Source organism: Macrobrachium rosenbergii, unplaced genomic scaffold (genome assembly GCF_040412425.1).
Source record: "Macrobrachium rosenbergii isolate ZJJX-2024 unplaced genomic scaffold, ASM4041242v1 13908, whole genome shotgun sequence".
Classification (NCBI taxonomy): domain Eukaryota; kingdom Metazoa; phylum Arthropoda; class Malacostraca; order Decapoda; family Palaemonidae; genus Macrobrachium; species Macrobrachium rosenbergii.
In genome coordinates this window covers 44135-55751 of record NW_027100725.1, presented here as the reverse complement: position 1 = coordinate 55751, position 11617 = coordinate 44135, and the positions used below count along the sequence as shown (strand labels likewise).

At 34.0% G+C, this 11617-nt stretch overlaps 1 protein-coding gene across 1 annotated transcript in view; it reads right to left on the bottom strand.

The window, feature by feature from the left end:
- Nucleotides 1-202: 202 nt before the first annotated feature.
- The window catches only part of LOC136838035 (uncharacterized), a 55125-nt gene continuing 43710 nt past the window's right edge, over nucleotides 203-11617 (bottom strand). Inside the window, exons 2-4 of the mRNA XM_067102892.1 lie at nucleotides 6449-8965; nucleotides 5604-5804; nucleotides 203-1062 (exon numbers count right to left, since the gene is read on the bottom strand). Of these exons, the coding sequence (XP_066958993.1) occupies nucleotides 911-1062; nucleotides 5604-5804; nucleotides 6449-8867 (2772 nt within the window). The 5' untranslated portion in view covers nucleotides 8868-8965 and the 3' untranslated portion in view covers nucleotides 203-910. The remainder of the gene's footprint in view (nucleotides 1063-5603; nucleotides 5805-6448; nucleotides 8966-11617) is intronic.

The window sequence follows — 11617 nt, the reverse complement described above, 5'->3', positions numbered from 1 at the left end:
AGTTCTCATCAATTCTGTTTGTGGTTCTGTTGAATTAATCATTGAATTATTTTGAAGGACTTTCTTCTAGTGCATTTTTCTTGTTTTCCGTGGCATAACATGGCTAATAAAATACACAATGTAAGCATTCAGTGTATTTGCAAACCTTAAACATTCACATAAAATGTGACAAAAGCATCCTTGGCATTTCAGTATTTTCATACAGATAGATAGATAGATAGATAGATAGATAGATAGATAGATAGATAGATAGATAGATAGATAGATAGATAGATAGACGTCTATTGACAGCAATATTACAGTTATAAAAAATGCAACAGAAAAGATGGAGGAAAGTGCTTTCAGGTGGCTTGGTCATGTGGGAAGAATGGGAGACCATAGGGAGGGAGGGAGGGAGGGAGGAGGGCCTAGAAAATGCTAGGGAGGGAGATGGGTGTATAAAGGTATATTCAGATACTTATAAAATGGAAGTCTTCCACACAGCGGTCTTCTTTTTCTTCTTCCTCCTCCTCCCCCCTGATTCATCATTGGAAGTGTGAATGAGGCAATGAATAACCTCTCGTTTTTCCTGTGAAGCCACCCTTAGAGGGGGTTGAGGGGAGAGAGAGAGAGAGAGGTGCGGTGACGGAAAGACTCGCTGCTGATGAGCCTCTGTGGAGTTTGCATTGGCATGATCAATATAGGTATAATTATTGACAGTACTCTCTCTCTCTCTCTCTCTCTCTCTCTCTCTCTCTAAACAACTAAACAAAGAATAAAGACACTAAAGGAATAAAAGAGACCTGGGATAAAAGACACCATTTGCACTTCACAAGAAACAACAGCAACTTCTTCTTCTTCTTCTTCTTCTTCTTCTTCTTCTTCTTCTTCTTCTTCTTCTTCTTCTTCTTCTTCTTCTTCTTCTTCTTCTTCAGTGAATATGTAATTCTCCAAATCCCTTCTCCCTGCAGAGTGCCTTCAGTTCTTCAACAAAACCAATCTTTGTACCAGGAGACACACGAATAGTTATTGACCTCAAAGGCGAAACGGTTAGCGACTGGAGTAGCAGCTTTAAGTCCCGATCTGAGGAAAGACATAAATGACAGGATATTAACAACTACTGTTGGCCTACTTGCCCTGCACTCACTTTTATTCAACAGTCTCTCTCTCTCACACACACACACACACACACAATATATATATATATATATATATATATATATATATATATATATATATATATATATATATATATATATATATATATATATATATATATATATATATATATATATATATATATATATATATAAAAATATAATATACATATACATATATATATATATATATATATATATATATATATATATATATATATATATATATATATATATATATATATATATATATATATATATATATATATATATATATATATATATATATATATATATATATATATATATATATATATATATATATATATATATATATATATATATATATATATATATATATATATATATATATATATATATATATATATATATATATATATATATATATATATATATATATATATATATATATATATATATATATATATATATTGTCAGATGCGTATCAAGTACCTGGTTATTACACAACTAATCTCAAGATTCAAAAATATACCTCACTTCAGCCAGATACCTGAACTCTCATAACATTAATTATTATGACTGAGTACTCTAAAGGTAACAGTGATCCCTTAAGAAAAAACTTATTTATCAATCACTTGAAAAATCAAACTAAGTCTATCAGAATATGTGTGAGGTATCAAAAATTTAACTAGAAATCTTCTAGAGTAAAAGGGCATCACTAACTGTTTCCCTGGTCTTAATTCACTTTAGCAAAACTAAAAGAACAAAACATGTTTATCACTTTGCCTTATGCACATACAATCAATCCTATTCACCAGTGATCAACAAATGAAACACTGTTTTTCTAAAAATGTTAAATACAAAAATTTATTTTTATATTCAAAGTTTATAATTAGAATTCACAATTAATTAGAATTCACAATCTGAAAAATTTATTATTACTCGAAAATAACACAACACTTAATCAATTCTTGAATTAAATTATGCAACAAAACTAAATCACAAAAACTTTATCAGGAATTTAAATTAATCAAGCAAAATTTAAACTATCAAGAATTACTCAAGATTTGAAAAGAAACTCTTAATAAATGAAATCAAGTATGCAATGTTAAATTATACCAAGAAATATTTAAAATGCTATGTAAATAAATGTTACATCACAAACATAAAAAATGTGAAAATATAAAGAGATTGTAAATAGAAAAAAATACACATAAGGTTTATCAATAATGATTTCACTCGTTCAAAATTTCCTAACTTATCATACTATGGTATTAATAAGTAAAATTCATGTTACCTTACACAACTTGTGAAAACCTCTGTAAACCACTTGCTGCAGCTGCGTTACCACAATACACACTTTTTTACCAGGCGCCGTTACAATCTAAATAACTTTGCTAAATTCAGATCTCAAAAGTTAATGTTAATATGTGACCACAAAATACTACGTTAAAAGTGATCTCTTCCTAAGAACGAAGAGAGAGAGAGGGAACCAATTCGACTGGTCTCAGAAATCAGAATGAAACAAATTTTAGGATTCCAGTAACACGTAAAACAATTACATGATGTCATTAAAGCATTTTGGGTTACAAGATATAAAAGGGAAGTTCTAGAAGCAGGGAGGTGACGTCACTAAAGCATTTTGGGTGTGAGATACAATGGAGAAGCTTCTAGAAGAAAGTTACGTCATCCCAGCAAAACGTTTTGAACGCAATCTTACAAAACATGACGTAATTGATCAAGACACTTACTCTTTCTCTCAAAGTGGCGTACATGACTCGAACATGAAACAACGTGAAATCACTCGTCTTGAGCCCATACGGGACGAATCGGCATTTGTTATCCCAAACCTGTCATCACTAACCCAAAACAAAGCACTCCCTCTTATCTCAACTGATGACAATTGAAATGAAACAAGCCCTTCCTGGACACACACACACACGTGTTCAAATACTACGCTTTTACCAAGAAAGATATTCGTTTTAAACTACGTTACTATTAAAATTGTATTAACAATTCTAAATTACGCTATCAAGTTACTTAATCATTAGTTCTTTTGAGATCTGATGCCAAACTAAATATGACTCTTCAACAACCATTATCATCAAACATAACACATGAAAAAGTAAATATGTCAAAATTATAGGAGGATATGCATATTACAAGGCAACATTATGAAAAATATATATTATATATATATATATATATATATATATATATATATATATATATATATATATATATATATATATATATATATATATATATATATATATAATATTACACACACACATATATATAAATGTGTGTATAAATATATATATACATATACTGTATATATTTATGTACATACATACATACATACATATATATATCATATATATATATATATATATATATATATATATATATATATATATATATATATATATATATATATATATATATATATATATATATATATATATATATATATATATAAATATATATATATATATATATATATATATATACATATATATATATATATATATATATATATATATATATATATATATATATATATATATATATATATATATATATATATATATATATATATATATATATATATATATATATATATATATATATATATATATATATATATATATATATATATATATATATATATATATATGTATGTGTGTGTGTGTGTGTGTGTGTGTGTGTACAGGGTGTTTCACAATTAGAGCCCCCTCCTCTACAGCATAAACTAAAATTGATATGGACAAAAACAAAAGTAATTCAGAACAGGTATTTATTTAAGTTTCTCTTTGTGTAGCCTCCATCTGCCTGTACCACAGCCTGCATTCTTGAGGGGTATGATTTCAGCAAATAGTAAAAAAGCTGAAACTTAAACTCCATTTCCCTGAGCACTTAGGTCACCTCTCTTTGCAGGTCGTTGAGGCTTGGTATACCATCATAGTTCACTGTGCGCGCTTCAACACAATCCTTTAAGATACTACCAATGTTTTCACACACATTAAGGTCAGGGGAGCTACCTGGAAATTCATTTGACAAGAAGAAATCGATACCACTTTTTTGAAGCAGCTCCTGTGTCTGAAGAGCCTTGAAACATGGTGCCTTATCATGCAAAAATGTGACTTCTTCAACAGATAACACATTTTCAGGATCCTTGAGGAAAGGAAATACTCCACCAGTAAGCACAGTTTCTCTGAAGTATTCTCCATATTCTCCATTCCATGATTGTCTTTTTCTTTGATGATACACATTAACCGTTTGGCTGTGAAGCAGAGAAAAATTCCCAAACATTCAGGAAATTTCACAACTTGGCGATAGCGCACGTCATCGCTGATATCATCTTTTGCAACCCAAATGATGTCATTTTTATGATTTGGCTTCTGACTGTATAAATGAAGAATTCATCTGATGCAGCAACATGGAGAAAGTCAGCTTCATCCCAATCTTTAAGAAATGAACCACAAAACCATGCTTGGTCTTCTCTCTGTTGCTGAGTGATGTTGGGCTTGCTGATAACATGAAATGGCTTGATACCAGATTTTTTCAACTCACGATATACAGCACTATAACTTCTCTTCTTTCCCCTTTTTGTTTCTAGTTCAAGCGCCAATTTATGTAAAGACTTTCTTGGTCTACCCACTGCCTCAGCTATGATGTCTTTTGACTCCTGAGAAAGGACTTCAGGCCTTCCAAGATTCTCACTCTTTTTGCAATGACAGTCATATGGATTTTTGTTCCTGTTTCTTTTAACAAAGGATTCATCTCTTTTAATGTGTTTAGCTATTCAGGAATGTGAAATGAGGGATGCACTAGCATCTCTGGCCTCTCTGAAGGTTATAGCCTGGATTCAGTCAATCCATCTGATTTCCTCTGAGTCGTTAACCATGGCTGTACCTAACTCCGTCAGTCAGTCTGAAAATACAAGAAATGTAAAATAAAAAAATAGCTTAAAAGAAACTTAAAATAATGTACTTGGAGATAGGCTACAGCAGAAAACTTCATAATTTTCCATTTGTTCTGTGGAGGGGGCTCTAATTTCTTGAAACACCCAGTATATATATATATATATATATATATATATATATATATATATATATATATATATATATATATATATATATATATATATATATATATATATATATATATATATATATATATATATACATATACATATAGATATATACTGTATATATAAATTGACTAAAAATCACTTTACTATTATAATTTCAGAGTAAATCAGCAGGGTAAAATAGAAATAGCATAAAATGTAGTTAATTTCAATACTATTATTCACCATCATATTGAAAGTCTTCCTTTTCCTGGTCTCTTCTTCTCCTGCTACTCTTTATTTTTTTACTTCTGCTCATAATGGAGGAGGAGGAAGACAGAAGAGGGAAAAGGAATAGGAACAGTTTCTTTCGTAACGGTTGACTTTTGATGATACTGATATATACTCACCTTTATATAATTTAATCACTAAATCAGTGGTGCCTTCTTCCCTATTTGTTGGAATCGTCCTGTTTATGACTTTGGCAATACGGTCCTCAAGAGCAGAATACATGTAGTATATCAGTCTCAGTTCTTTTGCTGAAGTCATCGGAGAAATGGGACTAAGGCTCTCTAAGTCTTGGTATCCATCAACTTCAAAAATGACCAGGGCTGTGGGATAAAAAAAAGGGATTTTGTTTAGAGGCTTTGATATTTTCGTCTACAACAACAGAAAATAATAATAATAATGATATATAGAGAAGAACGGCAGTATAACTAAACTGTTGCTGTTTTTTTTGTTATTTATATATATTATGTATATATATATATATATATATATATATATATATATATATATATATATATATATATATATATATATATATATATATATATATATATATATATATATATATATATATATATATATATATATATATATATATATATATATATATACATATATATATATATATATATATATATATATATATATATATATATATAGAGAGAGAGAGAGAGAGAGAGAGATATAGAGAGAGAGAGAGAGAGAAACACACACACGCCGATGTCTTGACATAACTCTTTAAAATCTCTTATCAAAAGAAACAAGCAATTCAGTGACAGTGCTACTTTCCTTTCGATGCCTTTTCTTTTTTTTCTTCTTCAGAGTTACTCTACAAAAATAACTCATGAGGTCATTACCAAAGATGAAGAAGAAGCAGAGAATGACTAAAAAGGTAAAGCTGTTTGAGTTATGCTAAAGGTTTTAGTATTTTATAATTAAGGGAATAAATGTTGAAGTTCCTACTTACTTAATTCATCCACTGGATGTAAAATCTGTCCTGAAAGTTGTGCGTATTCCCTTAAACGTATATAGATCCCAATCTCTGTACGAATCTTATGAACAACAGCAGCCTCCAGAGTTTCATTGAGTTGCGAAAGCTCCCTTGGTACATCTGATGAAAAACCCAATGAAATCATTTTGGGCCTCAGTTCAGGCAGTAAGGATGGTAGGACATAAAGACTCTTGGTTTTATAGAATATTACTCGGTTCTTCAGAGAAGTTTCTCTCCCCATCTGTGACACAAGTGATTCCAAAACCCTATTATCTAAACCAGTTTCAATACATGGTTCCAAAAAAACATCATGTCCTTTATGATCATCAACATCATCACTATCATCAACAGAGAGGCAGCATGATACATAGAGTTCATGTAATTCATGTATTTTATCATACAATACATCTCTCTCAGTACCATAAAGTATTCCTGGTATGAAGGAAATGACTTCTCTTAATTTCCTAAACAACCGGCATAGATTATTTCCATCGCATAATCCTTTCGACTGCAGTACATCTTGAACAATGTTTCCTCCTTGTGGCATTCCACTTGATGTGATGATGTCATCACAGATGCTGCCTGCAGCTGCAAACTCCTGCTCACTTCTGTGTCTATGGCAGTATACCTTTACAATCTCCAGATGCTTCATTGTTGTCTTTATGGAGAAATACGATGACATGATGGCATCAAAGTTCTGAAGTACCTCTGGAGAACTAATCTCTTCTTTAATGCTTCTTACATCTGCCTCAGACCATTCATATTTTCCCTCAATATAATGTTTCAGAGACCATTTTCTGTACAGTGCATCAAATTCCTCCAGTGATTCAGCAGGGATTCCTGTCCTGTTGGAGATTCTCTTGATCTTGTGCTTTCTCAGCTGTAAGTAGACTGATGTCCTGGTGCTCATTTCATCCCTTAAATCTGGACAGTCAATGTAAAGGAGAATGAACAGGTTAAAATACAGTGGGGTCTGCAGGATGGCTCTAGTGCCAGTGTTCATTTCATTTATTTTCTGAAGCAGCTCTTTTTTCATTTGCTCCTGTTGGGTGACATCATCTTTCACCAGGTGGCCAATGAGCTTTTCTGTAAGCAATTTCATATCCTCTTCCTGAAGACCTGAAACCTTGAGGTTGACTCTAGAACGTTTTGCTTTGTTAGCAATATCTGTTAGTCCCTCTGTATTCCCTGGACGTGTTGTGACAACAAACTTCATGTTATCTGAATTAAGTGCTAATATTTCTTGAAAGAGTTTTCTTGAATTGTAGTTGGCTTCGTCATAGCCATCACATAAGACCAAACACATTGAATCTAGGACTACCAATTTGACAAGATCAAAAGAAAATCGAGCAACAGTTTTTGGAATCAAGCTTTTAAGGTAATCATCAAAGTTGGCGTGGTCATGATCTCGGAACCGCATTAAAAGTAGAAATTTGAAGGAAGAGAGTTCTGGCATATCCATTGTCCCCTTGCACCATCCCTCTGCGTAGGAACAAAGAATTGTGGTCTTTCCAGAGCCTGCATCACCAGATATAATTACAACTTCAAAGTCTTTTCCCATTTTGTCTTTGTTGAGGATTTCTTTTTGATTTGCACTAATACTTTTATTGCCATGGTGACTTCCATTTAACTCCTGATCATCCACCACTTGTAAAGAGACCATGATGTTACGTGGATCTGTAGTGCCATACTGAGCGAGCCAGTCGTAGGGCAAAATCTGAGAGAGGCGTTCATTAAGAGACAGGAGTTCTGCTTCAGAGGATTCTTGTATCATGTCAGAAAGCTCACTCCCACACTCTTCTATTTCTTTTTCAAACCTTTGTCGCTGCTGTGGGTTTGAGAGATCGTATTTCTCACGGATCTTTTCTAGGGTCTTTGGAACAGCATCTTGGATCTCTGCTTTAAGCTGGTCAATGGCAGCACTGTGTTTTGGAAAGAGAGACTTTGTTTTCTCAAGAGTTTCCTCGAGAGTTGCTTGAAAGTCTCTGAGTCTACTTTCCAAACCAGTGTCTGACATATGAGGCTCTTCATGACTAACAAAGTTCCTCTCATCTTTGATTTTTTTAAATAACCCTTTTATTTCGTCACCAGGGTCATTCACCCTCTTTCGCCAAAGAGCCTTGCAGATTTTGTTCATCATTGTGATGTCCAGATCTTCTGGAAGCTTATCTGTGAGATTTTTTGCTTCCTGGGCATTGAAGGGACTTTTCTTCCCTTGTAGTGGAACTTCGAGGTCGATGAGAATCTCGTCGATTCTCTTGTGTTGTCCGCAGGGAAACACGAGCCTCATCATCACTAAATGAATTGTCTTCTTTCCATACTTTCTCACAAAATGGTTATATCTCAAGTTGATGTAATCATCTGGAGAAAAAAGTGATTCTGAAGTAGAAGCCATGTTTTCTCAATAATCAACACTGGGAAGCTAAGAGGCACAGCGAGTCTACGCTTGTGCGTCCCTATTTTCTCTTGCAAAACACTTCAAGCAGAGACAACCTGAGAAGGAGAAAAGAATAAGAGCAGTTAAAAGCAGGAAATAGAATGAGAGAAACATCAGCAATAATGATAACAAGAGAATCAATGTTAATATCAGCTTTAACTTGACTACTCGTGATGAGATCAATAAGAGGAGGAGGAACCAGGGATAATCTGAGGAACTGGAGAAAGAAGGGAAGAGACTGATGGAGGTGGAGACTGGAGAAAGGGAAGGAAGCAGAAACAAGGGAACTTTGAAGAGGAGAAAGAAAGAAGAGAGAGAGAGAGAGAGAGAGAGAGAGAGAGAGAGAGAGAGAGAGATTCTCTCTCTCTCTCTCTCTCTCTCTCTCTCTCTCTCTCTCTCTCTCCCCTTCTTACCCTCATTCAAATCAGAAAAAGGTATTTTGGCCAGATAATATTCTCTCTCTCTCTCTCTCTCTCTCTCTCTCTCTCTCTCTCTCTCTCTCTCTCTCTCTCTCTCTCTCTCTTTTGAAAAAAAAGGAAAGGAAAAAGGAATTCAATCAAACAGTTGGGAGGAAAATCAGTTTTTGGTGTGAGGGCAGATCTCTCTCTCTCTCTCTCTCTCTCTCTCTCTCTCTCTCTCTCTCTCTCTCTCTCTCTCTCTCTCTTGAAAAGAAAGTTTAAAGTGAGTCATCCAAAGAGATGAAGAGAAATAAGTTTTGGTGAGGGGTGGAATATAGTAAATCTCTCTCTCTCTCTCTCTCTCTCTCTCTCTCTCTCTCTCTCTCTCTCTTACATTTAGTGTGATCTAAAGAAGTTTCCTGAATGATAAAGCGTATGTGACATTTTCTCAATTTAATATATAAAAAAAAAGAGAGAGAGAGAGAGAGAGAAAGAGAGAGAGAGAGAGAGAGAACGTAAATTCTGCAGAGATAACAAGAATTCCGCGAAAAAAAGTCTGTTTAGCACATAAACAAAAGAGAGAGAGAGAGAGAGAGAGAGAGAGAGAGAGAGAGAGAGAGAGAGAGGAGCAGACGTGAATTCTACTAAAAATATTGTCTATTCAATATGTAAATGATATAGAAATAGAGAAATTTATATAGTTAGCATATAGACGAAAGAGAGAGAGATGACATGAAATGTGCAGAGAATTTGTCTGTTTAAAAAATAAAGAAAAAGAGAGATAGTGAATATGTGATGTCTACAAAATATCATGTGTATTTAGCATAAAAACAAAGAGAGAGAGAGAGAGAGAGAGAGAGAGAGAGAGAGAGAGAGAGAGAGAGAGAGAGAGAGAGAGACGTGAATTGTATAGAAAATGTCTATCAAATATATAAACGAAACAGAGAGAGAGAGAGACCCCACCAATGGCCCGACACCTTGATGTGGTGGTGGGGCTTGTGTGTTGCAAGGATGAACTGGGCTATGGTAGTGGGGTAGTACCCTACCCTGGGAGGTCTAACCATGCTACATTGGTCAGTTCTGAGCCTCCAGACTAAGCTCGGTCCACTTTCAAGCCTTCTTCATTTTCAATCCCTATCTTCTTCCCCTATCAAGAATGACCATTAGTTGATAACATTGGACCTAAATTGAATTACGGCTCTAACTGCTCCTCTGATTTGGAGGGTAAAGAGGACTGACATGCCTCTCCACCCGTAGAATACGAGTACCTGACGTGCCCGAGCGAGGGGAAAATCTTATGTCAAACATGGCTCCCAGAGCTGGGTCTGATCTCGACGGACTGATGACGCCTCAAGTTCTGGCAGCCATGTGTATAATCAGGTTGTAGCCTCTAGGGGTGGCCACTTACAGTCGCATAACACATCCCTCCCTTGTTGGGCTCCGTCTTATTAGGGAATATGGTGAGCGGAGGACTACCTGGCAGAAATAACATAGATACTCGTATCTATGGATCATACATTAACTCCTGTTGACGACCGTAGATCGGACTTGGAACTGGCTCAGGAAAGCTTAAATAAAGAAGTGAATAATTCTAGACCCATACCCATATCTAACATAATAACTATGGAACCATACTCTGTGCCACAAAAGGAAACTGTACCAGTAACAAATGAAAAAACTGAAAAATAAACAGAATTCGAAATAGACGACCTGAATATAGACCAGACCCTACATTGATACACTTCGATTCATTATTTGGATATGACAGTTGGCCAAGATACTTGGTTTTTAAAACAGAAACCGAACTGACCGCTGCTAAATTGAAAATATTTTATTAACTCAGTACCCGACCAAAGAAATGACATGCAGATCTATAACAAGAAAAGAATGGATAGTTGAAGCTACCACAAAAATTTAGTCGGAAACTTATCAAAAGCTTGATAATATGAATGGAATAAAAGTCACGGTCCAAAGACATGACAAGTTAAACAGTATTGAGGGAACAGTAATGTTACCACCCAGTAATGATAGTGATGGCCTACCAGATGAGACATTACTACTGAACTCATTAAAAATGAGATATCCCAATATTGTAAACGTAAAAGTATATGAAATCCCAAATAAAAGGCATCATGGCAAAAAATTGAGAATAGCTAAAACTAAATTTGAAGGCCAGACTCTTCCACCTAATATTAAAATAGAAGGCCAGAGAAGAGAGGTATTACCCCATATACCAAAGCTTCTTCAATGTACAAACTGCTCTAAATATGGTCACACTAAAAACAAATGTAGAAACGATCCAGTTTGTGC